Source organism: Bos javanicus, chromosome 23 (assembly GCF_032452875.1).
Source record: "Bos javanicus breed banteng chromosome 23, ARS-OSU_banteng_1.0, whole genome shotgun sequence".
In the NCBI taxonomy this organism is placed as follows: domain Eukaryota; kingdom Metazoa; phylum Chordata; class Mammalia; order Artiodactyla; family Bovidae; genus Bos; species Bos javanicus.
The window spans coordinates 9,329,739-9,357,334 of NC_083890.1; the positions used below are offsets into that span (position 1 = coordinate 9,329,739).

Below are 27,596 nucleotides of genomic sequence, written 5' to 3' on the forward strand. Positions count from 1 at the left end.
TTCATATTGGTGGTGGTGGGAGGGGCCCCGCCACCACAGTAGTGTTAGATGGCCTTAAAAGAAATGCTTTACCCAGAGCCTAACCCAGCTTTACACCCATCCTCAGACCTCTTTACAGTCTATGAGGTGAGCATTTCTCCTGCTTTACCAATGAGAAGCTGCTTGAAGAGGTTACGTTGTTCATCCAAAGCCTCCCACCTGGTAAGTGTGGGATTGGTACACCACCTGGTAAGTGTGGGATTGGTACAGGACCTGCCCCTTGCTGTCTGACTCCAAAGTCAGGACGGGCTCACTTTTCCTTCAGCAAGCTGCCTCTGGGGGCCCAGGAGGCTCCCAAAGGGCCTCACGCCCAGGGAACCAGGTTGAATAGAGCTAGGGCCATAGCTCCCCAGGGCTTGGTCCCCAGTCCCAAGCAGGGAGTGGGGCCACTGAGCAACAGGCTGGGTCCTGCCAGCGCGGGAGCCTGCGAGAGCAGGCAGGTGGAGCTCTTGGTCCGCGCCGTGGCCCTGCTGCGGTCTCTGCTGCCGTTTGCATTTCCTGAAACCGGATCTTGGTGTCAGAGCCGCCCCTGGGCCGGGCGGGCGCCTCAGCCATGGCCCTGCGCAAGGAGCTGCTTAAGTCCATCTGGTACGCATTCACCGCACTGGACGTGGAGAAGAGCGGCAAGGTCTCCAAGTCCCAGCTCAAGGTGAGGGGCACCCGGGGCGCAGGGGAGGCCGGCAGCTGCGCCTCAGCAGCCCCTGCTTCCTGGGAGCTAGGCGCGAACCCTGCGCTCCTCCAGGGGCACCCCAGCTAGCCAGGGGCCCCGGGAGGGTGAGGGGCCGGTGCTGGGTAACTGGGGTGACATGGCCTGGTGGATGCTGCTGCCCACCATCCAGAGGCCCCAGTGAGGTGTGTGCAGGGCCCCGACCCAAACTCTCAGGAGAGCAGAGGCGGCATCATGGGGTTCTGAGGTTTCTGAGGGCCATGAGCCGAGCTACATCCCAGATTCCATGTGATGAGCACATGTCTCCCCAGAGTCAAGCTTGGGCATGCACCTTACTCCCTCCTGCTGCTTCCTCCTGGCTTTGAAGAGAGACAGTTAGCTAGTACTTGTCAGTCACTTCCTCCCGGAGCTGAGAGAAAGGGTTCAAGAGCCTCTCACGGCCCCAAGGGCTCAGTCGTCCTTGGCAGGAGAGCATCTACTCTGCACCCTGCCTCCTAGGTGGGACAGAACTGGGAAGGGGCAAGGACTGAAGACCCCATCATACTGCCGTTCACCAACCCCCTCACGCCCACCAGGTTGGAAAACTTATCTTAGGCCTTGAGACCTCTAGCAGGGAAGGGGTAGAATCTGAGTCCAGGAAGAGCCCCATCAGTGATGGCCCTGAAGTTCATTGCTTGGTCCTAGATAATTCCTGGGAGACCAAAAAGTTTCTGTCCTGCACTCCTGGGTTAGTGCTGCCTTCACGCTCATTAGCGGGCAAGAAGCAAGGCCCTAGGTCACTGGAGCTGGGGGCACAGGGGGACAGGATGAGGGAGGCCTCAGCCCCCTGGGATCCGCCTTCGGGGTTCATTCATTCACTCTACAAACATTGAGCACCAGGTATGCGCCTGGCATGAGGCTAGGCCACAGACTCCTGTATCTCTCCTGTCGCCCTCCCCTCCCCCAACAAAGGAGGAGTATAGTCTCAAGGAAACCTCCATTCTAAATGACTGAGCAGGTACCTGGAAACCCTAGAGACGAATGGGACAGGATAGGCATTGTTTCCCCTCCCTCTACTTTGCTGAACTTGGACATGATGAACTTGGATCTCCCAACCTGGTCCTATCCCATAATCAACCCCTTAGCCAGACTTGTGAGCATCTAGTAAATGATTCTTGGCTCTCCCAGGAAGGAGAGTCCACGACCACCTTTGATCATCTGAGAGAATCTCCCAAGAGGCAGGTTCTTCCTCACATTCTACTTAAATCCTCTTATTGCAGGTTATGTAGTCTAGTGAGCTCTGCAGGGCAGACAGAGGAAAAGCAGATCATCCAAAACCCATCCTTGCAGAAACTCCATGTCCTATATCCACTTCCCATGTCGCCCCTTTAATATCTTCCAGGAACAATCCCAACCTCCATAGTTTGTTGTCTCCGTTTTCCACCACTCCATTAGCTGTGGCCCCTGTGACACCTCCAGGCTCTCTATTTCCCTCATAAATGGAAGGTACTGCATTTAGATTTCCTGAGCCCACCAGGCAGTAAGCCTCTTAGTTGGAGCTTCTGTCTTGGCTTCTAACTGGGCAGATGCCTGTGCCACCACCCCCACCCGCTGAGTATTTACAAGGGAGATTGCAAGGGGAGGATGCATAATCGAAGCATCCATCCACTGTCTTTGTACTACATCACAGCTCACAATGAGCCCACTGCCAGCAGCTTCTGCGGTCATACAGGATTAGTGGTAGATTTCAATCCATCAACAGAAAACGTGTCTATTCTGGGAACTCGAGTAGCAGTGGGAGTCTCAGGCCCGGCGGCAGGTGGACCAGAAACTGCGGGGCCCATGTCATAGGAGAGAGAGATGAGGAAGGCAGTCCTCCCACCAGCCCAGAAACTGCAGGGCCCGTGTCATAGGAGAGAGAGATGAGGAAGGCAGTCCTCCCACCAGCCCGTGATACTAGAGCCTGGGATGGGAGGAAGTAGTGATAGTGCTGGGGGTGGGGATGCCGGAAAGGCAAAAGAGCAATAGAGAAGTGGTCAGAAGGCAGAGGAAGAAGCAGATGAGAGATAGAGACCAGCAGGGCACACTCCCTCCCCGGAAAGACTGGGTGAGGAGGGAAAAGACCTTGGGGTCAGCCTGTCCTCACCAAAACTGTCCCTGGCCTTGGCGTCCTCTCTTGGGAAGAGGCCGGGGGACCTGCACCAGCCCAGAGCAAGCTGGGACAGTCACCCATTTCTCTCCAACATGTTGGCAGAAAGGCTGCCACCGGCCATCCTAGGCAGAGCCCAGAGGGGGCCAGAAGGAGGAGGAAGAACAGCAAATCCTCTGAGAAGTACCCCCAAGGAGTCAGGATTATCTTGTCTGAGGGGCCTGAGACTGGGTGTATGGTTAGAGCAGTGTGTGTTGATGAGGATCCTAGGAGGCCTACCACTTCCCCTTGACCAGCAGGAGCAGAGGCAAGGCAGGGAGGGTGAACTGGGGCCTTTCCTGCTTGACTCTGTGGGGTCCCAGAATCCTGAGCCTCTAGTTGGCACTCAGGGCAGTCCTGGGACCCAGGGAGGGAGTCGTGCCCACTGAGAGCCTCTGAGTTTCGGGCTCTGCCTCCTCTGGAGAGGGACAACAGGCTTCCCCTAGGTGCTGCTGCTGCTTTAGACGTGTCCAACTCGGTGCAAACCTATGAACTGCAGCCTGCCAGGCTCCTCTGTCCACGGGATTCTCCAGGCAATATTACTGGAGTGGGTTGCCATTGCCTTCTCCAGGGGACCTGCCTGACCCAGGGATCAAACCCAGGTCTCCTGCATCACAGGCAAGATTCTCTACTGCTGAGCCCACCAGGGAAGCCCTCCTCTAGGTGAAGGGAAGTTAATAACAACTCCAGTTCAGGAATCTGACGACAGGTCCTCAGCTTTGCCCTGACATCTGCCTGCTGTCATCTTCTCAGTCTAGAGTGTGAAGGAGGGAAGGATGATTCAGTGATACAGAGCCCTTGACTCAGAGCCATACAGGCCAATACCTATATTGTTGCTCCCCAGCAGGGTGACCTTAGGCAAGTCACTGCCCAGCTCTGAGCTATAAAGCCCAAGGGCTGAACTGGGGATCACCAAGCTCTCCAGCTAGCCTAGAAAAGTAAATTTTAACAAAGTTTATCAGATAGGTGAAACTGATCCTGACACAGCCTCTCCTCTCTGCTTCCTTCTCTGAGCCTCCATCTTTCCTGTGATGCCTACACCCAATCCCTCCAGCCCTTTCTTGCTCTCAACAGGCAACCAGCCAATCCAGAGATTGGCTTTTAAAATTCCTGGTGCTCCTCCCTCATGTTAGTAGTTTTGCTTTAGTACCCACTAGTTGAGGAAAATATATTCAGTGACTCTTAAAAAGAATCTATAAATTTTAAAAGAATCACTTAGCACCTGGATACATTTAAAGACTACAGGCCATGTAAAAGAGAGAAATTAGTCATTCTCTTTGCAGTTAGTGATTGGTACTTTTAAGGATGCCCAAATGCTCTGTATCTTCATCTACTCCTGAAGTCTAAGAACTACAGGATCATGGGCCTGGCACCCACTGTATCGCTGCACTTGAGTTTTTAGGGAACTTTCCAGGTAGCGCCAGTGGTAAAGAACCCGCCTGCCAATGCAGGAGACTCAAGAGACGCAAGTTCGATCCCTAAGTTGGGATCGAAGGAAATGGCAACCCACTCTAGTATTCTTGCCTGGAAAATCCTATAGACAGAGAAGCCTGGTGGGCTACAGTCCACGGGGTCACAAAGAGTCAGACATGACTGAGCTGCACACAACACACACATAGGCCCCCAGGGGAGAACCACCCCCCCCACCCCACCCCCACACACACACACACACACACACACCACATGCCCCCAGGGGAGAACCACTCCCCCACACGCCTACAGAGGAAACAGTGAATAAATGATGCCTCTCAAAGGTCAATGGCTGCCAACCCAGAGGTCAGGGGCTGCCTGGGTGGGTGGGGGAGACAGAGCCCTCCCTGGGGAAGCCCGAATGCCAACTTGTGAAAACTGCAGACACCTGGACCCCACCCCTGGAAACTCTGAGTCAGTAGGTCTGGGCGGGCCCTGGCAGATTTCAGTTTCAACCAGCTCCCCAGGTGATTCTGATGCTTAATCTGAGCCCACGTAGCTTGAAGGTCTAGTGTAGGGCTTTAGGGTCAGACTTGGACTCTAAAGAAGACACTTCACTTCTCTGAGCATTGGTTTCCTCCCTTGTAAAAGCAGGATCAGGAGCGTCCCCGCCTCCGGGGCTAAGGAGTGATTGAAATCGGCAGGTGACTGCTGCGCACGCTCCCGCCGCCGGTTCCTTTCCTGCAGGACCCTCCTCTGGTCACGCCCTCTGCCCGCCCCCAGCCCCTTCCCTCCCTTCCCCGCCCCTCCGCGCCCAGCCACAGGAAGCCTGGCAATCTGAGGTCAGCTGATTTCTCCAGGGAGAGGCCCTGAACCCTCAGTGTCTGGAGCCTTTGATTCCTCTTTGTCCTGATAGCTCACAGGAGTCAGAGCCTCTGCCGGGGCTCCTCAAATTCCACGGGCATAAGGTACAAGTGACAGAGGTCTTAGAGGACAGCGTGGGCCAGCGAGCCCAGGAGAGGAACGGTTCAGACAGCTGCGTGCTGCTGGGTGGCAGCTCTTGTCCTGGCGGGGAGAGGAGGTCTGCAAAGTCTCCTTGAACTCCATTTTTAGAGGTGTGAACAGTAAAGCCCAGCGAGGTTAGTGTAGAGAGATTCAATCCACATCCATCTGACTTTTGGGTTTCTCCCATTTCTTCTCTTGAAGCACGTAAGTTCATTCAATAGATATTTATTGAGTATCCATTATGCCAGACCCAGTGGTACAGCCGTGAATAAAATAAAACAGACAAAAAAACCTGCACCCTTGGGTTGACCATTCTAGTCAGAGAACGCAGATGAATAAACACAATAAGTCAGAACTCATGATACATGACATGGAGGAAAAATAAAGCAGAAGTGAGGATAGGGAGTGTGGGGAGTAGAGGGATGAGATTACAGATTTAAATAAGGTGGTCAGAGAAGCCCCCCACCCCCACCCCCCCCCCGAGAAGGTGGAGAGGGTGTGAGTCGTGCAGTGGCCGGGACGAAGAATGTTTCAGGCTGAAGAAATAGAAAGTGCCAGGGCCCTGAGACAAGGGCATGCCTGGCATGTCCGGGGAACGTCTAAGGGGTCAGAGTGGCTAGACAGAAGGGAGCAAGAGGGATGAGGTCAGAGAAGGTATAGAGTGAAATCTCTGGAAGGACTCCAAGATTTCACCCTGAGAACCTTGGAAAACCACTGCAGCACTTACGTTAGACTTAAGGGGAGTTTAATCAAAAACCTTGAGCGTGTAGGGGACACGCTGCTGAGCTCTGGAGTCAAGGTTAAGATGAGAGTCCTTGCAGCCCTCAAGGAATGTAGAACAGCCAGAAATGCTCACACAAACAAGAAATAGCAAAAGAACATTATTACAAAGCAACTTAATAGCAGGGTATATTAATAACAGGGGTTAATGGCACCCTGTGTTTTCTGTCACTAGAGTTTAAATTTTTTGTCATAAAAACAATAAAAAGCACAGAAAATTGTGCTTTTTAAAGAAGTTGAAATTTGTTATAAAAGTAAAATATATTTTACTGGTTAAAAAAAAATTCAAAGACAAAAATAGTGTTAAAGAAGGTGAAAGTCCCTCCCTTCCCTGGGGAGGGTGGTAGGGTGATAGTTGTTAACAGTTGCTGAGTCTTCTAGATTTTTTTCTATGTACAAATAAACACATTAGATAGAACCATATGAAATTGCTGACATTTGATTGTTTTGGCCTACTCAAATAGCAGTTTAAAATGGTTCAACCTAATATTTGCACACATATTATTTTAGAGATAATTCATTCTAGAGCGTACTTTTTTCCACCTGCCAGTATAGTATACATATCTTTCCATGTCTGTTCACACAAATATAATAATAAAAATAGCTCACAACCTTTATTAAGCAATACCTTTTATTGCACTGTGTGCAAGGTGCTACGCTTTGTTCTAAAATAGCCCGTGGAGCAGGCCCCCTTATTTTCCTCAAAGAGGAGACTAAAATCTTGAGGAAGTTAAAAATCACTTGCCCGAAAGCACACATGTAGCAGAAGTAAAATTTTTCAACCACACACGGGTCCATGATGTGGTATACCTGTCCCCTCTTGAAGGAGACTCAAGCTGTCTCCAATGCTTTATATATTCTCTTTTTTTTGGGGGGGGGGGTGGCAGATTGTGCCAGGGCATGTAAGATCTTAGTTCTCTGATGAGGAATCAAACCTGCGCCCCACCCACTGGAAGCTCAGAGCCCCAGTCACTGAACTGCCAGGCATTTCCCAATGCTTTGTATTCTAAACAGCGTTTCAGTGGGCATTCTTGTACAGTTAGCTCTGTTCCCTTGAGCATCTGTAGGTTGGATGATTAAAAATGCTGGGGTCATGCCCAATTTTACATCTGATAGAGTCTTGCCCTCTAGAAAGACTACCGATTCACACCTTGGCAGTAAGGCATTTGAATCCCCATTTCTCCACAATCTCCTCAATACTGGATAGGATCAGTCTTTTGCATCTTTGTTAATTTGTTAGGTTAAAAAAAAATCACACTTACTATACAAGGAGGGAACTTATATTTGCTCTGGCACTCTATCTATATATCATCTTACTCTGCCCTCATGGGCCCTCTGCGTGGTGGGTATTATCCCATTTTACTGACAATGAAACTGAGGCTTAGGGAGTGAAGAAGTTTCTTCAAGGCCTCACAACTAGAAAGTGAAGGTCCCTGGCCTTCCATGTTCCCCCGTCACTGGAGTGTAGCATTTGGCTGGGCTATGCAGGAAGCTTCCTCAAAGAGGTGCTCTGGGAAACTCGAAGAAACATAAGGACATGGTTAATTTGAAGAGGCCAGGAGACAGCAGGTAGAAGTGTGTGAAACTTAGAATAACACCTGTCTCTTCAGAAGTGGGTATTTCTCTTGTGTTGGTCACTCTGGATTTTAAGTGCAAGCATTTAGCAGTGGCACCTCTTGGAGTGTGGATTAGTATCCTATGACCATAGATGTGTTAATCATGTCTTCTCTGATTACAGGTGGTAGAAACCAAACTCAAAATAGCTTAAGGGAGATGTTATATCTTGGCTCACATAAACGAAACTCCAAGCATAGTATTGGCTTCAGGCTTGGCTGGATCTAGGTCCTCAGATGACGACTCTCTTTATTCCTTGACCTGATAGCTTGATAGTATTCTCTGTCCTTGTTGTTGTCGTCCAGTTGCTCCGTGGTGTCCGATTCTTTGCAACCCCATGGACTGCAGCACGCCAGGCTTCCCTGTCCTTCACCATCTCCTGGAGTTTGCTCAAACTCATGTCCATTGAGTCAGTGATGCTATCCAACCACCTCATCCTCTGCCGCCCCCTTCTCTTCATGCCTTCAATCTTTATCAGCATCAGGGTGTTTTGCAATGAGTCAGTTCTACGTATCAGATGTCCAGAGTTTTGGAGCTTCGGCTTCAGCGTCAGTCCTCCCAGTGAATATTCAGGGTGGACAAAGATGTTAGCTGCATCTGTCTTCCAGCACCTTAACTCTTTCCAGGTTTACCCATGGAAAGAATATACCTCTTCTCCCCTAGAGGAAGCAAAAATCCCAGGACTGCTTCTCAGTGGTCTAGAATTGGTCATGTGTGTTCTCAGACCAAACACCGTGACTCAAAAGTGCCCATCCCTGCAGCCAGATGGGGTAGGGGTGCAAACGGCTAATACCACAGATACTGAAAATGGAGGAGAGGTATTTCTCAAAGGAAAATCAAGGCTATGTTACCAAAATAAGAAAAGAAGGCAGAGTTCATCAGGAAGAAACTCCAGATGTCCTTTAGAATAAGAGAAAAGCAGAACTATAGATGGCACATGAGATAATTTGAAGATGATGGGAATGAGGGTTGGGGTGGGGGCCACAGATAACTGCCCAGGCAGGGAAAGTGAGGGAAAAGAGAAATACTGACCCCCTCACTGGGCCCCCCAACTTCCCACTTTGCTGAGTTGAACCTGAGGCTCAGGAAAATATTGGGGAGAAGTCTCAAACCCTTGTCCCTCTCCTCTCACAAAAGAGAATAAGGAAATCAAGAGAGTAGGCACACCAGCTGGGAGGCGTTGCCAGCTCCTGCCTCAGAGGAGCTGCCTCCAAGCTGAACTGCTGGTGGTGAAGCAGCCCTTGAATACAGCATTTATTGACTACCTTGGGTGTGCAGATGAAGACATGGTGTTGTCTCCAGAGTTTACTATATAATTGGGAGATGAAGGTGAGGTCAATATTTTAATAGGGAAGCTGCCTTCAGAGTCAGGAACACCTGTTTCCAACCTCAGCTCTGCCACTTACTTTTTAAAAATATTTGTTTATTTGGCCATGCCAAGTCCTAGTTGCGGCATGGGGTTGGGGAGATCTTGGATCTTAGTTGTGGCATGTGGGATCTAGTTCCCTGACCAGGGATCAAACCCAGGCCCCCTGTGCCGGAACTGTGGAGGCTTAGACTTAGCCACTGGACCCCCAGGGAAATCCCTCTGCCACTTATTCTTAACTTCTCCAAGCCTGAGCATCTTCATCTGGAAGACAGGGACACTAATGTCTGGATATCACGGTCGCCGAGATTAGATCTGGGGTATAGAAAGCACCTCATACAGTGGCTGGCACAGAATAGGTGACAGTTTTTCCTCATTCACACTTTCTGTGATAAGTGCTATCACAGAATTACACCAAGACAGTTTTATTTTTTTCCTGATCTCCTTGTTCAAGCTTCAACCTCTTTGTGCTAATGTGATGGGTTTGTTAACCTACCCGTTTTCCCCGTCGTCATCCCTTTTAGCCTTGTCATCCACACCCCATGGACCATTTCTTGTGCCCCTTCTTGGCACCCTCTCCAGCTTCCTTCCATCTTTAGAAGGGCAGTTGCTGGAACTGAACATGCCTTTCCTGGAGCAGGCTCACTGGACTCCAGGCACAATTCAGCCTGACCCCGAGTCTCTGACGGTAGATGTTAGGTTTCTGCCCCTGAACCTTGGGATCTGCTGAGCTGAACTGGAATCTTAGGCTTTTGTTCACTGAGTCCTTATGCAAGTAACTGAGTCCCTTGAACCTCTGTGTCCCCATCTGCAGAAAGAGGACACGCCTGCCTAATGAGTGCCAAAGAGCATGGCTACCTGGGCTTGAATCCCAGCCCTGCCAGCTCTGTGCCTTTGGGTGAATTACTTAACATCTCAGAGTCCAGGGGTCTTTTTCATCTGTCAAATGAGGATGTTAACAGTTGTTCTGGGCGTTAAGGGAAATATATGCAAAGTACTGAGCACAGTTCTTGTTGCATAGCAAGTGCATGTGTTTTTACTTTTTTGGTTTTTATTGAGGTATAATTGACACTTTAATTTCAGGTGTACAATGTAATGATTCTTTATTTGCATATATTGTGAAATGATCACGAGACGCCTAGTTAACATTCATTGCCATGCATGGTTTAAAAAAATTGTTTTTTTTTGCAATGAAAATTTTTAAGACCTACTCTCTTAGCTACTTTCAGATGGCATACAGTATTACTCATTATGGTTACCATGCCGTGTATTATGTTCCCATGACGTATTTAAAAACTGGAAGTTTGTACCTTTTGAGGACCTTCACCCATTTCTCTCACCACCGATACCTCTTGCAACCACCAATCTGGTCTCTGTATCTGTGGATCCCTTCTTTTCCCTTTTTATAAAATTCCACATTTAAATGAGATCATACTGTATTTGTCTTTCTCTGTCAGATTATTTCACTTGGCATAATGCCCTCAGGGTCTATCCATGTTGTTGCAAATGGCAAGATTTCATTCAGTTTTTCATGACTGAATTACATTCCATTGTGAGTGTTCAGTTCAGTTCAGTCACTGACGTGTCTGATTCTTTGCGACCCCATGGACTGCAGCACACCAGGCTTCCCTGTCCATCACCAACTCCTGCAGCTTACTCAAACTCATGTCCATTGAGTCAGTGATGCCATCCAACCATCTCATCCTCTGTCGTCCCCTTCTCCACCTGCCTTCAATCTTTCCCAGCATCTGGGTCTTTTCCAATGAGTCAGTTCTTCACATCAGGTGGCCAAAGTATTGGAGTTTCAGCTTCAGCATCAGTCCTTCCAATGAATATTCAGGACTGATTTCCTTTAGGATGGACTAGTTGGATCTCCTTGCAGTCCAAGGGACTCTCAAGAGTCTTCTCCAGCACTGCAGGTCAAAGGCATCAATTCTCCGGTGCTCAGCTTTCTTTATAGTCCAACTCTCACATCCATATGTGACTACTGGAAAAACCATAGCCTTGACTAGACGGACTTTTTATTTATTGTATGTGTATATGTGTATATATGCATATGTGTGTGTATATATATATAAAGAGAGAGAGAGGGAGAGAGAAGTTTTAGTTATGATTGAGCTAAATAATGCGTGTAGAAGGCTTAGCCGGATGGGGGTGAGGACGACAGGGGAAGGGGAGCAGCCCTGTGGCCCAGCTCTGCCAGGGCTCAGGAAGGCAAGCCCCGCTCTGTCTCAGGTGCTGTCCCACAACCTGTACACCGTCTTGCACATCCCTCATGACCCCGTGGCCCTGGAGGAGCACTTCCGAGACGATGATGATGGTCCCGTGTCCAGCCAGGGATACATGCCCTACCTCAACAAGTACATCCTGGACAAGGTGAGGGCCCCTTTCACCTCTCTCCACTTCCCACCCTGGCCAGCACCCTAATTCCTTGCCACCCCAACTCCTCCCTCCATGAACCCCATATCTGTCCCCTCTGTCCAGCCATGCCCCCATCTCCACCCTTCACATCCCCGTCACTTGCCCCTTCTTTGCCCCCCTTAAAACTGACTCCAGCTCCCTCCTCTCTATCCTCACCTCCACCTTCCCCACAATCTTCACCCCCCCTGCCTAGCTTTCAGCTGTCATTTTACAAGCGCTTTCCAGCTCCGCTAAGTCTGTCCCCTCCACTCCTCCTAGCTGTCACTGTCTTCTCAAGTTCTTCTTGACTGTTCATTTCCTCCTGGGCTTCCCCTTCTTTCTCCCCAGCCTGAGGGACTGAGCTCCTCTATGGATCGGGAACTTGGGTGGATGTGGATGTGGGGAAGTGATGCATGTGGCAGGGCTGGGGGTTTGGGGGTCAGGCTGGTTGGCCAGACAGCTCCCTGATCATCAGCTCAGGGATTACTCAGGTGAGAGTCCCAGCATGGCAGGGTGGGGAGCAGGGAAACAGATGACCCTGAGAAGCCAGCTGGAGCCTAGTTGGGTGGCGGAGCTGGGCCAAGGCAGCCTTCGCAGCTGACTTGCAGGCCTGGGGGCAGGTGGAAGAGGGGGCTTTTGTTAAGGAGCACTTTGACGAGCTGTGCTGGACCCTGACGGCGAAGAAGAACTACCAGGTGGATAGCAACGGGAACAGCATGCTCTCCAATCAGGATGCCTTCCGACTCTGGTGCCTCTTCAACTTCCTGTCTGAGGACAAGTACCCTCTGATCATGGTTCCTGATGAGGTGAGCCCCAGGGACTTTATCACTTAGGGACAGGCCTCAACAAAACCATGAAGGAGGCCAAATTGTCTCTTGACTTCCCCACATCCTCTGTCTTCTTTATCTCTCCACTGGCTACCTGTTACACCCACTCATCTCCAGACACTTAGACCTGCCCATGTCAGAGCAATGATACCTTCTCCCAGGAGGTTCAAAACTATTCTTCCTTCAAGGCCCTGCTCGCTCTCACAGTAGGAAAATGATTCTGCAAACTGTTTACACAGAGGTGTGAATGCCTGATACATTACTGAGCGTTTTGAAACGAAAACATTTAAAATCAAATGGCAGGATTTCAGGCACTGTGGCAAACTGAGATGGGTGCTATTTTAGGGGAATAGAGACCTTCCAGGGACATCTCTCCAGTCACTCCCAAGTGGGCGACCGAGTCTGGCCCTGGTTCCAGATTTTCTCTTCCTGTCTCCTACAATACAGGGGGGAGCCAGGACGGAATCAGCTCAGACCCCAGAGAGAGGGCATCCTGGGAACATCAGCCTAGAACCCAGCTTCAACCTTCTCAGTTCATGGGGAAGCTGGGGCAGGTGACCCCTTCGGCAGCCAGCCTGCCCCCTCCCTCCACTCCCCCACTCCCCTGTCCACTCAGCCTTCTCCTGACCCTTTCTGCCCTCTGGTGGTGGTAAAGATCCCAGGGCGAATCTAGATCTTTCGAGTAGGGCACAATGGTGGGGGAGGCGGTCTGCTGTATTTACGAGAGGTCTTGGCCTGTCTAACTGCACTCAGGTTCATGCCCTCACTTCTGTCTGTGGGAAGAGTGGGGGTGCCCCCACCCCACTCCCAGCCAAGACCCAGTAGTCCCCAGAGTGAAAGTCCTGCAGAGAGTTTTCCAAGAAGCTGCTGGGACAGCAGAAGGACATGTGTCTGTCTTCACAGACACAGACACCTGGCCGGGTACCTTTGTCAGACCCTTGCCAGCAAGGCGAGGTGGCCTCTCTGAGGCCAGAAATCTGCTCACTTTTGTGATCAACACGCAGTGTGAACAAACTGCAGCAGGATGTACCCCAACCACCACTTCCTGTTCCTCTGCAACAGGTTTCCTGTCCCTGCCCTGCTCGCTCCCACCCATCCCCTTGCCCTCTGACAAGGGAAGGATCCCCAGGGCTGGGGCTGGGGGCGTGGAATAAAGACTCATGGGGTGTTGATCTGAATTGAGCTCTGGCTGCTACCAACTTGCTGTGCGATTCAAAACAAGTCACTTCCCCCTCCCTTGAACGTCAGTTTTGCCTTCTGCAGAGTGAGGAGATTGAACGAGAGGGCCCTTGTCCCCCGCTGACGTTTTCTATGACTCGCTGTCTCTGCCTGGCCCCCAGTCCTCAGCTCCCACCTCACCGTGCCCTTGATTCAAGGCAGGAAGGACTGGAGCTTGGGGAGGGGATATCTGAATTGAAGCTGGGGCCCCAGGATCCCCTCCCAAATCTCTACTCAGGAGTCCACCCGTGTTTAGTCATTTAGTCCTCTGACACTCATCCACCCCCCCAACCTGCCATCTCCTGTCCGTGGTCACTTCTGCCCTAGCTCTGGGAGCCTGATGGTAGCGACCCCTGGTGTCGACACCAGAAACACCACCTACTGCGGCCACCAAGCCTTCCCTCCTTCCCTCCAGGTGGAATACCTACTGAAGAAGGTGCTCAGCAGCATGAGCTTGGAGGTGGGCTTGGGGGAGCTGGAGGAGCTGCTGGCTCAGGAGGCCCAGGCAGCCCAGAGCAGTGGGGGGCTCAGCGTCTGGCAGTTCCTGGAGCTCTTCAACTCAGGCCGCTGTCTGCGAGGCGTCGGGCGGGACACACTCAGCATGGCCATCCACGAGGTCTACCAGGAGCTCATCCAAGACGTCCTGAAGCAGGTCAGGCCTGGCTGGGGACCAGGGGCGGACCCCGAGGAGGGTGGGGGCGGGGCCGAGGATGCCTCTGACTTTGCTCTGGCTCTGGCAGGGCTACCTGTGGAAGCGAGGGCACCTGCGGAGGAACTGGGCAGAACGCTGGTTCCAGCTGCAGCCCAGCTGCCTCTGCTATTTTGGGAGTGAAGAGTGCAAGGAGAAGAGGGGTATGATCCCGCTGGATGCGCAGTGCTGTGTGGAGGTGAGGGCGACAGGTGAAGGGGTGGAGCGCATACTGGAGCAAGGCCCAGAAGGGCTCTGGTGTAGCCTGAGGGCAAGGGGTCAGGAGGAGGGCAAGGCGGGAAGCCCCAGTGACTTCCCCACCTAAGATTCCTGCTTAGGTGAGTGCAACCCAAAAACAACTAACCCCTGAACAACGTGGGTTGGAACTTGGTGGGTCTACTTATACGTGGATTTTTTTTCAATAAATACATACAGTACTGCACCATCCACAGTTGGTTGAATCCGCAAATGATATAACTGGATACTGAAAGTGAAAGTCACTCAGTTCTGTCTGATTCTTTGCGACTCTGTGGACTGTAGCCCATCAGGCTCCTCTGTCCCTGGAATTCTCCAGGCAAGAGTACTGGAGTGGGTAACCATTCCCTTCTCCAGGGAATCTTCTCAACCCCAGGATCGAACCCAGGTCTCTTGCATTGCAGGCGGATTCTTTACAGTCTGAGCCACCAGGCTGACTTTAAAGTTATAAGTGGATTTTTGACCCGGCAGAGGTTTGGTACCCCTAAACCCTGAGCTGTTCAAGGGTCAACTGTATACCTGAATGCCTCAGGGCCATTCTCAGCCATGTCAGCACTTTTTTTTTCTTTTAGAAAAGTAACACACTTTAGTTTTTCCTTCCAGTTTCATTCAGATATTATGGACATAGAGCACTGTGTACATTTAAGGTGTACAGCATAGTGATTTGACTTATACATATCATAAACTGATTAGCACAATAAGTTTAGTGAACATCTGTCACCTCATATAGGTACAAAATTAAATTTAAAAAAATTTTTTTTCTGTGATGAGTAATCTTAGGATTTACTCTCTCAACAACTTTTATATATAACATTTGTTGTTGTTTAAGCTTCCCCGGTGACTTATCCATAAAGAATTCACCCCCCAATGCAGGAGCCACGGGAGATGCAGGTTCAATCTCTGGGTTGGGAAGATCCTCTGGAGGAGGGCATGGCAACCCACTCCAGTATTCTTGCCTTGAGAATCCCCATGGACAGAAGAAACTGGCAGGCTACAGTCCATAGCATCGCACAGAGTGGGACAGGACTGAAGCGACTTAGCATACACGCAGTTGCTAAGTTGCGTCTGACTCTTTTGTGGCCCCGTGGACTGTAGCCCACCACGCTCCTCTGTCCATGGGATTTCCCAGGCAATAATACTGGAGTGGGTTGCCACTTCCTTCTCCAGGGGATCTTCCCAACCCAGGGACAGAACCTGAGACTCTTGCATTAGCAAGTAGATTCTTTACCACTGAGCCACCAGGGAAGCTTCATATTTTAATATAATCTACAGCAGTGTTTATTATATTTTTCATGTTGCATGTTACATCCCTAGTAAACTTTCTTATTTTATATCTGGAAGTTTGTACCTTTTGACTGCCTTCATCTAATTCCCCCTCCCCTATCCCCTCAACAACCCCCCTTCCCACCTCTCGGTAACCACAAATCTGATCTCTCCTTATATGGATATTTTTGTTTGTTTTTGAAGTATAATTGACCTGCAACACTATGTTAATTCCTGTTACACAGCATAATGATTCAATATTTCTATGTATTTCAAACTGATGTCCACGATAGTTCTACTTACGATAGGTCACCATACAAAGATAACTATGTAATCATAATTGTTGACTATATTCCCCACACTATTCATTTTATACCCATGACTCACATTTTGCAACTGGAAGTTTGCACCACTTAATCTCCCTCAACTTTTTCTTCCTTCTTTCTACACCCTTACCCTCTGGCAAACAAATCTGTTTTTTTTCTCTGAAACTGTAACTCTATTTAGGTTTCATTATGTCTGTTCATTTGTTGTTGTTGTTATTTTAGATTGCTTATGTCAGCACTTTTTTTATTTTTATTTTTTTTTTCTAATTTTATTTTATTTTTAAACTTTACATAATTGTATTAGTTTTGCCAAATATCAAAATGAATCCGCCACAGGTATACATGTGTTCCCCATCCCGAACCCTCCTCCCTCCTCCCTCCCCATACCATCCCTCTGGGCCGTCCCAGTGCACCAGCCCCAAGCATCCAGCATCGTGCATCGAACCTGGACTGGCAACTCGTTTCCTACGTGATATTTTACATGTTTCATTGCCATTCTCCCAAATCTTCCCACCCTCTCCCTCTCCCACAGAGTCCATAAGACTGTTCTATACATCAGTGTCTCTTTTGCTGTCTCGTATACCGGGTTATTGTTACCATCTTTCTAAATTCCATATATATGCGTTAGTATACTGTATTGGTGTTTTTCCTTCTGGCTTACTTCACTCTGTATAATAGGCTCCAGTTTCATCCACCTCATTAGAACTGATTCAAATGTATTCTTTTTAATGGCTGAGTAATACTCCATTGTGTATATGTACCACAGCTTTCTTATCCATTCATCTGCTGATGGACATCTAGGTTGCTTCCATGTCCTGGCTATTATAAACAGTGCTGCGATGAACATTGGGGTACACGTGTCTCTTTCCCTTCTGGTTTCCTCAGTGTGTATGCCCAGCAGTGGGGTTGCTGGATCATAAGGCAGTTCTATTTCCAGTTTTTTAAGGAATCTCCACACTGTTCTCCATAGTGGCTGTACTAGTTTGCATTCCCACCAACAGTGTAAGAGGGTTCCCTTTTCTCCACACCCTCTCCAGCATTTATTATTTGTAGACTTTTGGATCGCAGCCATTCTGACTGGTGTGAAATGGTACCTCATAGTGGTTTTGATTTGCATTTCTCTGATAATGAGTGATGTTGAGCATCTTTTCATGTGTTTGTTAGCCATCTGGATGTCTTCTTTGGAGAAATGTCTATTTAGATCTTTGGCCCATTTTTTGATTGGGTCGTTTATTTTTCTGGAGTTGAGCTGTAGGAGTTGCTTGTATATTTTTGAGATTAGTTGTTTGTCGGTTGCTTCATTTGCTATTATTTTCTCCCATTCTGAAGGCTGTCTTTTCACCTTGCTAATAGTTTCCTTTGATGTGCAGAAGCTTTTAAGGTTAATTAGGTCCCATTTGTTTATTTTTGCTTTTATTTCCAATATTCTGGGAGGTGGGTCATAGAGGATCCTGCTGTGATGTATGTCAGAGAGTGTTTTGCCTATGTTCTCCTCTAGGAGTTTTATGGTTTCTGGTCTTACGTTGAGATCTTTAATCCATTTTGAGTTTATTTTTGTGTATGGTGTTAGAAAGTGGTCCAGTTTCATTCTTTTACAAGTGGTTGACCAGATTTCCCAGCACCACTTGTTAAAGAGATTGTCTTTAATCCATTGTATATTCTTGCCTCCTTTGTCAAAGATAAGGTGTCCATATGTGCGTGGATTTATCTCTGGGCTTTCTATTTTATTCCATTGATCAATATTTCTGTCTTTGTGCCAGTACCATACTGTCTTGATAACTGTGGCTTTGTAGTAGAGCCTGAAGTCATGTAGGTTGATTCCTCCAGTTCCATTCTTCTTTCTCAAGATCGCTTTGGCTATTCGAGGTTTTTTGTATTTCCATACAAATTGTGAAATTATTTGTTCTAGCTCTGTGAAGAATACTGTTGGTAGCTTGATAGGGATTGCGTTGAATCTATAAATTGCTTTGGGTAGTATACTCATTTTCACTATATTGATTCTTCCAATCCATGAACATGGTATATTTCTCCATCTATTAGTGTCCTCTTTGATTTCTTTCACCAGTGTTTTATAGTTTTCTATATATAGGTCTTTAGTTTCTTTAGGTAGATATATTCCTAAGTATTTTATTCTTTCCGTTGCAATGGTGAATGGAATTGTTTCCTTAATTTCTCTTTCTGTTTTCTCATTATTAGTGTATAGGAATGCAAGGGATTTCTGTGTGTTGATTTTATATCCTGCAACTTTACTATAGTCATTGATTATTTCTAGTAATTTTCTGGTGGAATCTTTAGGGTTTTCTATGTAGAGGATCATGTCATCTGCAAATAGTGAGAGTTTTACTTCTTCTTTTCCAATTTGGATTCCTCTTATTTCTTTTTCTGCTCTGATTGCTGTGGCCAAAACTTCCAAAACTATGTTGAATAGTAATGGTGAAAGTGGGCACCCTTGTCTTGTTCCTGACTTTAGAGGAAATGCTTTCAATTTTTCACCATTGAGGATAATGTTTGCTGTGGGTTTGTCATATATAGCTTTTATTATGTTGAGGTATGTTCCTTCTATTCCTGCTTTCTGGAGAGTTTTTATCATAAATGGATGTTGAATTTTGTCAAAGGCTTTCTCTGCATCTATTGAGATAATCATATGGTTTTTATTTTTCAATTTGTTATGTGGTGTATTACATTGATTGATTTGCAGATATTGAAGAATCCTTGCATCCCTGGGATAAAGCCCACTTGATCATGGTGTATGATCTTTTTAATGTGTTGTTGGATTCTGATTGCTAGAATTTTGTTAAGGATTTTTGCATCTATGTTCATCAGTGATATTGGCCTGTAGTTTTCTTTTTTTGTGGCATCTTTGTTAGGTTTTGGTATCAGGGTGATGGTGGCCTCATAGAATGAGTTTGGAAGTTTACCTTCCTCTGCAATTTTCTGGAAGAGTTTGAGCAGGATAGGTGTTAGCTCTTCTCTAAATTTTTGGTAGAATTCAGCTGTGAAGCCGTCTGGACCGGGGCTTTTGTTTGCTGGAAGATTTTTGATTACAGTTTCAATTTCCATGCTTGTGATGGGTCTGTTAAGATTTTCTATTTCTTCCTGGTCCAGTTTTGGAAAGTTGTACTTTTCTAAGAATTTGTCCATTTCTTCCACGTTGTCCATTTTATTGGCATATAATTGTTGATAGTAGTCTCTTATGATCCTTTGTATTTCTGTGTTGTCTGTTGTGATCTCTCCATTTTCGTTTCTAATTTTGTTGATTTGATTTTTCTCCCTTTGTTTCTTGATGAGTCTGGCTAATGGTTTGTCAATTTTATTTATCCTTTCAAAGAACCAGCTTTTGGTTTTGTTGATTTTTGCTATGGTCTCTTTTGTTTCTTTTGCATTTATTTCTGCTCTAATTTTTAAGATTTCTTTCCTTCTACTAACCCTGGGGTTCTTCATTTCTTCCTTTTCTAGTTGCTTTAGGTGTAGAGTTAGGTTATTTATTTGACTTTTTTCTTGTTTCTTGAGGTGTGCCTGTATTGCTATGAACTTTCCCCTTAGGACTGCTTTTACTGTGTCCCACAGGTTTTGGGTTGTTGTGTTTTCATTTTCATTCGTTTCTATGCAAATTTTGATTTCTTTTTTGATTTCTTCTGTGATTTGTTGGTTATTCAGCAGTGTGTTGTTCAGCCTCCATATGTTGGAATTTTTAATAGTTTTTCTCCTGTAATTGAGATCTAATCTTACTGCATTGTGGTCAGAAAAAATGCTTGGAATGATTTCTATTTTTTTGAATTTACCAAGGCTAGCTTTATGGCCCAGGATGTGATCTATCCTGGAGAAGGTTCCATGTGCGCTTGAGAAAAAGGTGAAATTCATTGTTTTGGGATGAAATGTCCTATAGATATCAATTAGGTCTAACTGGTCTATTGTATCGTTTAAAGTTTGTGTTTCCTTGTTAATTTTCTGTTTAGTTGATCTATCCATAGGTGTAAGTGGGGTATTAAAGTCTCCCACTATTATTGTGTTATTGTTAATTTCTCCTTTCATACTTGTTAGCATTTGTCTTACATACTGTGGTGCTCCCGTGTTGGGTGCATATATATTTATAATTGTTATATCTTCTTCTTGGATTGATCCTTTGATCATTATGTAGTGACCTTCTTTGTCTCTTTTCACAGCCTTTGTTTTACAGTCTATTTTATCTGATATGAGTATTGCTACTCCTGCTTTCTTTTGGTCCCTATTTGCATGGAAAATCTTTTTCCAGCCCTTCACTTTCAGTCTGTATGTGTCCCCTGTTTTGAGGTGGGTCTCTTGTAGACAACATATGTAGGGGTCTTGTTTTTGTATCCATTCAGCCAGTCTTTGTCTTTTGGTTGGGGCATTCAACCCATTTACGTTTAAGGTAATTACTGATAAGTATGATCCCGTTGCCATTTACTTTATTGTTTTGGGTTCGAGTTTATACACCGTTTTTGCGTTTCCTGTCTAGAGAATATCCTTTAGTATTTGTTGGAGAGCTGGTTTGGTGGTGCAGAATTCTCTCAGCTTTTGCTTGTCTGAAAAGCTTTTGATTTCTCCTTCATACTTGAATGAGATCCTTGCTGGGTACAATAATCTGGGCTGTAGGTTATTTTCTTTCATCATTTTAAGTATGTCTTGCCATTCCCTCCTGGCTTGAAGAGTTTCTATTGAAAGATCAGCTGTTATCCTTATGGGAATTCCCTTGTGTGTTATTTGTTGTTTTTCCCTTGCTGCTTTTAATATTTGTTCTTTGTGTTTGATCTTTGTTAATTTGATTAATATGTGTCTTGGGGTGTTTCTCCTTGGGTTTATCCTGTTTGGGACTCTCTGGGTTTCTTGTACTTGGGTGATTATTTCCTTCCCCATTTTAGGGAAGTTTTCCACTATTATCTCCTCAAGTATTTTCTCATGGTCTTTCTTTTTGTCTTCTTCTTCTGGAACCCCTATGATTCAAATGTTGTAGCGTTTAATATTGTCCTGGAGGTCTCTGAGATTGTCCTCATTTCTTTTAATTCGTTTTTCTTTTATCCTCTCTGATTCATTTATTTCTACCATTCTATCTTCTAATTCACTAATCCTGTCTTCTGCCTCTGTTATTCTACTATTTGTTGCCTCCAGAGTGTTTTTAATTTCACTTATTGCATTATTCATTATATATTGACTCTTTTTTATTTCTTCTAGGTCCTTGTTAAACCTTTCTTGCATCTTCTCAATCCTTGTCTCCAGGCTATTTATCTGTGATTCCATTTTAGTTTCAAGATTTTGGATCAATTTCACTATCATTATTCAGAATTCTTTATCAGGTAGATTCCCTATCTCTTCCTCTTTTGTTTGGTTTGGTGGGCATTTATCCTGTTCCTTTATCTGCTGAGTATTCCTCTGTCTCTTCATCTTGTTTAAATTGCTGAGTTTGGGGTGTCCTTTCTGTATTCTGGCAGTTTGTGGAGTTCTCTTTATTGTGGTGTTTCCTCACTGTGTGTGGGTTTGTACAGATGGCTTGTCAAGGATTCCTGGTTAGGGAAGCTTGTGTCGGTGTTCTGGTGGGTGGAGCTGTATTTCTTCTCTCTCCTTTCGAAGAGTTGGGTTGCTTTTCTGGGTGCCTGATGTCCTCTGCCAGCATTCAGAAGTTGTTTTGTGGAATTTACTCGACGTTTAAATGCTCTTTTGATGAATTTGTGGGGGAGAAAGTGTTCTCCCCGTCCTACTCCTCCGCCATCTTGGCTCCTCTCCTCAGCACTTTTTTTAAAAAACAAAACTGCAAATCAAATCCAATACTAAAGTCAATGGTGAATGATGTGGACTTTGCTAAAGATTTCAGAGGCGATAACTTATGACTCACTCTATCCAGCAAAATTTTCTAAAAGTCCTCTCTAAAGGTCTCTCTCCATCACTCAAATTCCATTCCCTTTGGCAACAGACCAGATAAGGACTTCCCTGGTGGCTCAGATGGTAAAGAAGCTGCCTGCAATGCAGGAGACCCAAGTTTGATCCCTGGTTGGGAAGATCCCCTGGAGAAGGAAATGGCAACCCACTCCAGTATTCTTTCCCAGAGAATCCCATGGACAGAAGACCCTGTTGGCGACAGTCCGTGGGTTGCAAAGAAGCAGACATGACTGAGTGACTAACGCTTTTACTTTGGCCACTCTATATTCCCCTATTCTTTCTCCTTTCCTATCCCTTTTTCCTCCTTTGACTCTGTCCATTATTTTAGAGGCTTAAAGCAACAATTTAAAAAACTATAGTAAAAAATATATATATAACATGATATTTGCTATTTTAACCATTTTAAGTGTTACAATTCAGTAGTATTAAGTACATTCACATGTAACCGTCCCAATTATCTATTTCCAAAGCTTTTTATTTTTATCATCCTCAATAGCAGCTCTGTACCCATTAATCAATAACTCATTCTCCCCTCCCTCCAGTCCCTGGTAACCTCTATTCTGCTTTCCATCTCTAGGAATTTGCCTATTCTAGGAGCCTCATATAAGTGGAATCATACACCATTTGTCCTTTTGTACCTGGCTTCTTTCACTTAGTATAACATTTTCAAGCATGTTTTGGCATGAATCAGGACTTCATTCCTTTTAATGGGTGAATAATATTTCACTGCATGGATGGACCATATTTTGTTTATCTATTCATTCATTGGTGGATATTGGGTGGTTTCCATCATTTTGCTATTATGCATAATGCTGTTATGAATATCCATGTACAAGTTTCTGGGTGGATATATATTTTCTTTTCTCAAGGCACATACCTAGGAGTAGAATTGCTGAATCACATAGTAATTCTATGTTTAATTTTTGAGGAGCAGCCAAACTCTTTTCCATGGTGGCTGCACCATCTTACCTTCTCACCAGTAGTAAATGAAAGCTCCAATTTCTCGCTAACGCTTGTTTTTTTACATGAAAAACATTATTATAGCCATTCTAGGCTGTATCCATCTCTGTCATGTAAGGAAACAGCTATCATTGTGCAAAGAGCACAGATCTAGGCAGAAATCCACCTCCACCACTAACATGCAGTGTGAATCAGGCAGGTTCCTGGACCTCTTAGAGCCTCAGTTTCTTTCTGTGTAAGATGGAGCTAATAATCTATGCCTGGTACAGACTCTAGAACACATGAAGCTCAGTGGGTAGCTATTATTTTCCACTAGAATGTAAGCTTAGGCAAGGCAGGGATTTGGTCTGTTAGGCACATCTTAGTAGTATCCCATATGAGCAATGAGTAGCCTGTAGACACTACAGAATATCTGTGGAATGAATGAATGGAGAACTTTCTCAGCAGGCAGGCTTCTGTGGAAATGAATGGTCTCATTAATGAGGACCCTATCATGAGAGATGTTGAGCCCTGATCTAGATAAACACTCAGTGGTCACTGTGTGTAGGCCGCACAGAGAGATAGTAATAGAGCTGTCCCATCTTCAAAGAGCAAAGGCTGTAAGAGTTGTGGGCACACTAAAGTCCAAACCAGGCCACGCAGGCTCCTGGCAGAGTGGGTGGAAGGGGTGCCAGGAGGAGATGATGGTCAGCCAAAGGGGTAGGGGCTGGAGCTGGAGCCCCCCTGGGGCGGGTGTGGCCCTTGACCCCAGTGAAGCCAGCCTGTCTGGGCCTTCTCCCAGGTGCTGCCCGACCGAGAGGGGAAGCGCTGCATGTTCTGTGTGAAGACTGCCTCTCGCACCTATGAGATGAGCGCCTCCGACACGCGTCAGCGCCAGGAATGGACAGCTGGTGAGTGCTAGCGGGGTGGCCTGGACCCGGCTGGACCCCAGGTGCCTCATCGGTGAAAAGGGAATGAGAGCCCTTTGCCCAGCAGGAGGCCGGAGGCTGAATAGGAGCCACTCCAAAGGCCCCTTTCTGGCGGTGGGCTCCCTGGAGGCCCCCCTGTCCCCGGCTAGCCCCTCCCGCTCCCTCCGCAGCCATCCAGACGGCGATCCGGCTGCAGGCCGAGGGGAAGACGTCGCTGCACAAGGACCTGAAGCAGAAGCGGCGCGAGCAGCGGGAGCAGCGAGAGAGGCGCCGGGCTGCCAAGGAGGAGGAGATGCTGCGGCTGCAGCAGCTGCAGGAGGAGAAGGAGAGGAAGCTTCAGGAGCTGGAGCTGCTGCAGGAGGCGCAGCGGCAGGCGGAGCGCCTAATGCAGGAGGAGGAGGAGCGGCGCCGCAGCCAGCACCGGGAGCTCCAGCAGGCGCTCGAGGTCCAGCTGCGCGAGGCGGAGCAGGTGTGGCTGCACCCGGGGGGAGGCGGTGGGCCGAGGGGTGAGGGCCCGCCAGGTGCTGAGCGCCGGGGGGCGGGGCCTGGGCTGGGGGCGGAGCCACGCACTGTGGGATATGCGTAGAGGTGGGGGCTTGTCTTGAGGGATTTTGGCGGGGAACAGAGATAGGTACGGGGTGGGGACAGGGCCTATGGGGTAAGGGACCAGGCAGAAGGGTGGCTTGAGAGGAGAGACGGTGTGGGGCGGGGCCCGAGCCTTCGTATTGGGAAGGATGGAGCAGAGTGATAGGTGTAGAGTGAAGCCAGGTTGGGAGACCTTGACTGGCTAGGGGGCGGGACCTTGACAGAGGAGCTGCTAAAGACCTTGTGTCTGGGGATGAATTTGGACCGAGGTTGGACTATGTGGGACCTGACTTGATCTGAATTTATAATAAGGCCAGTCTGGAGAAGGTAGGATGGGAAGAAGACAGGATGAACTTGGAGACGGACTAGAGGTGTAGAGGCAACTAGATTTAAGATTTAAGAGATCTAGATCTGGAGTCGAGACACTGTAGGTTCCATACCAGCTCTGCCTCTTAGGAACCCTGTGATCTCAGGTAAGTTACTTGGCCTTTCTGTGCCTCAGTTACCTGTGACATGTTGATGCCAATAGAACTTGGTTTATAGAGGTGTGGAAAGGAGGCTCAACTAAGGAAATACTTCTGAGTTATAATTGCTCTAACAATTATAATTATGGTCGTTTCCTTGCTAGCACTAGCCTAATTATAATTATAAAACATTATATTACAATGTATAATAATAACTATTAAGGCTGGTGCTAATAAGGGGATGACTTGAGCCCCTTTCCCCCATGTGGTTCACTGATCCTTATCTGACCTAGTCAGGTTTTCAGAAGGGGATCAGATCAGGAAAACCTGACATGAAGGAACTCCCCAGACCCTCATCCAGAGATAACTAGCTGGGCTGGCCTCACAAAGCCCTGGGGAAAGGGCAGCATACCGGCAGCCTTCCTCCGCCGGGCCCCCGCTGACCTGGCTCCCTGTCCCCCATGCAGGCCCGGGCCTCCATGCAGGCTGAGATGGAGCTGAAGAAGGAGGAGGCTGCCCGGCAGCGGCAGCGCATCAAGGAGCTGGAGGAGATGCAACAGAGGCTCCAGGAGGCCCTGCAGCTGGAGGTGAAAGCTCGGCAGGACGAGGAGGCCGTGCGCCTCGCCCAGACCAGGTAGGACCAGGCGGCCCCTTCTGCTTCCCCTCCCTGACGCCCCCACCCTCCTACCTGTTGAGCACCTGTGAGGTGCCTCGGCCTCAGAGGTGACACAGTGGACACCCCGCAGACTGCTAGAGGAGGAGGAGGAGAAGCTGAAGCAGCTGTTGCAGCTGAAGGAGGAACAGGAGCGCTACATCGAACGGGCACAGCAGGAGAAGCAGGAGCTGCAGCAGGAGATGGCCCTGCAGAGCCGCTCCCTGCAGCAGGCCCAGCAGCAGCTGGAAGAGGTGCGGCAGAACCGGCAGAGGGCCGACGAGGATGTGGAGGTGAGGCCTGGGGTGGAACAGGTCGCAGGCGGCAGGGTGAGCCATGGCACAGGCTCTGGAACCTTCCCTGGTGCTCTGTCCCTCAGGCTGTACCATTGCTTGACTGTGTGGCCTCTGACAAATGGCCTAACCTCTCTGAGCTCCAGGTCCCTCATCTGGGAAAGGGGACTGGTAATTGCATTGCTATAAAGGTTAAACAAGATAGCACATGATACTTAATATTCAGTAAGCACTGAAGAAACATTAACTGCTCTTTTTATCATTGTTACTCATCTGGGCAAAATTTTTTTCCTCCTACTCTTCCAGCCCCTACTTTTCTAACCCTGCACTTTGGTTCCACTCTTTGGAGCCCAAATCTCCATAGAAGATTTTTTTTAAAGGACAAATGTTTGATGTTTTATTTTTATTAGTATTCATTATTTTATTTTGCTTTGTTGGCATACATGGTCATTGTAAAAAAATTCAAACACAGAAATAAGTGTCATAAAAAGAGAAAATTCCTCTATGATTCCCCACCCCACAGCCGCTGCTAATGGCTAGATAAACACTGGAGCAGAGGTTTCTGCATCAGGTCCTGGACAGGTGATGTGACACAGTGGTTCAGAGCTCCATGTTTGTCCCTGGGCAAGTCACTTAACCTCTTTTGAATTTGTTTCTTAGCTTCTTCTCTGGAAGTTAAGTAAGATATTAGTACATTTTAGTTGCTTGATAAGTAGAAACTATACTTATGATTATTTTTGACTATTTGAGGGTCTTTGAGTCCCCTGAAATTGGATGCCAACTTTGTTCATACACATAGCTCTTTATGAACATACATGAGTTTTTCTGGGGAGATGATCAATAGCCTTTGTCGGATCCTAAGGGGCCTGTGAACCTGAAAAGGTTGAGACTTGCTGTCTTGGATGGTGGCTCTGACCACTCTCCACTGGTCCTGTCCCCACAGGCTGCTCAACAGAAGTTGCGCCAGGCTAGTACCAACGTGAAACACTGGAATGTCCAGATGAACCGGCTCATGCATCCAATTAAACCTGGAGGTGAGAAGGGTTAGACCCTGGAGCTTTCCATGGAATGGAGAGGGACAAGGGAGGGAGGAGGGGAGACCCCCACATCTGCAGAGCCAGCAGAGCACTGCAGGTCAGGGGGTGCTCCTCTCCCCTGAGGGCTGAGGTTAAGCCCCTCAACTTCTCCCCTTTGTGCACACCTTGCTGCTTCCTCATACCTGCCTTTTCTCTGCCAGACAAACGTCCCACCACCAGCAGCTCCTTCACAGGCTTTCAGGCTCCTCTACTTGCCCGCCGCGACTCCTCCCTAAAGCGCCTGACTCGCTGGGGATCCCGAGACAACAAGACCCCCTCACCCAGCAGCAGTGACCAACAGAAGTCCCTCAATGGTGGGGAAGACGCTTCCAGCTCAGCTTCTGCCTCTCAGGAAGATAAACTGGACCTGGCACCAGAAAACTAATCTCTTGCCCCCAATCTCACGCCTATCAGGACCTGGCCACAGCTGGCCTGTGGGTGACACCAGCTTCTGCAGAAGAAGAAGCTGCAGCCCTGATGCCCAGGGCCCAGGCCCTCGGACTGTGAAACAGCCCGGATTGGAACCTGGTTCTTTTTTTTTTTGCACCAGCCCCAGGCCTCAGACCACTGAGGCTGTCAGAGATGTTGATCCTTGAGAACTTGACCCTGTGCCTTAACTCCAAGGGCCCTATGCCCTGGGCTGGGAAAGAGTCAACAAGCAAGCCAGGGACCACCTGTCCCCAGACTGCCACCAAGTTTGGAGGCACACTTCCGAATAAAAACTGCTGTTAGAATAAATTA

The 27,596-nt window shown here is 47.7% G+C and overlaps 1 protein-coding gene across 2 annotated transcripts; it reads left to right on the forward strand.

Moving 5' to 3' along the window:
- DEF6 (DEF6 guanine nucleotide exchange factor) lies at positions 1-27,596 on the forward strand. 2 transcript variants are annotated; one of them, XM_061399040.1, is made up of 12 exons: positions 1-201; positions 561-688; positions 11,284-11,424; positions 12,069-12,254; positions 13,909-14,145; positions 14,234-14,380; positions 23,659-23,767; positions 23,956-24,254; positions 25,302-25,468; positions 25,581-25,779; positions 26,723-26,813; positions 27,017-27,596. In XM_061399040.1, the coding sequence occupies exons 2-12, from the start codon at positions 593-595 to the stop codon at positions 27,238-27,240; spliced, it is 1,896 nt and encodes a 631-aa protein (XP_061255024.1). In that variant the 5' UTR covers positions 1-201; positions 561-592; the 3' UTR covers positions 27,241-27,596. The 2 variants fall into 2 exon arrangements, with proteins under 2 accessions (XP_061255024.1, XP_061255023.1); XM_061399039.1 differs by having other exon boundaries at positions 1-688.

Bases quoted from the DNA above. Each gene is read 5' to 3' on its own strand.
- DEF6 (XM_061399039.1), top strand. From the start codon at position 593: ATGGCCCTGCGCAAGGAGCTGCTTAAGTCCATCTGGTACGCATTCACC. The intron at 24,255-25,301 runs GTGTGGCTGCAC...TCCCCCATGCAG, and splicing joins AGCTGCGCGAGGCGGAGCAG to GCCCGGGCCTCCATGCAGGC. The intron at 26,814-27,016 runs GTGAGAAGGGTT...TTTCTCTGCCAG, and splicing joins GCATCCAATTAAACCTGGAG to ACAAACGTCCCACCACCAGC.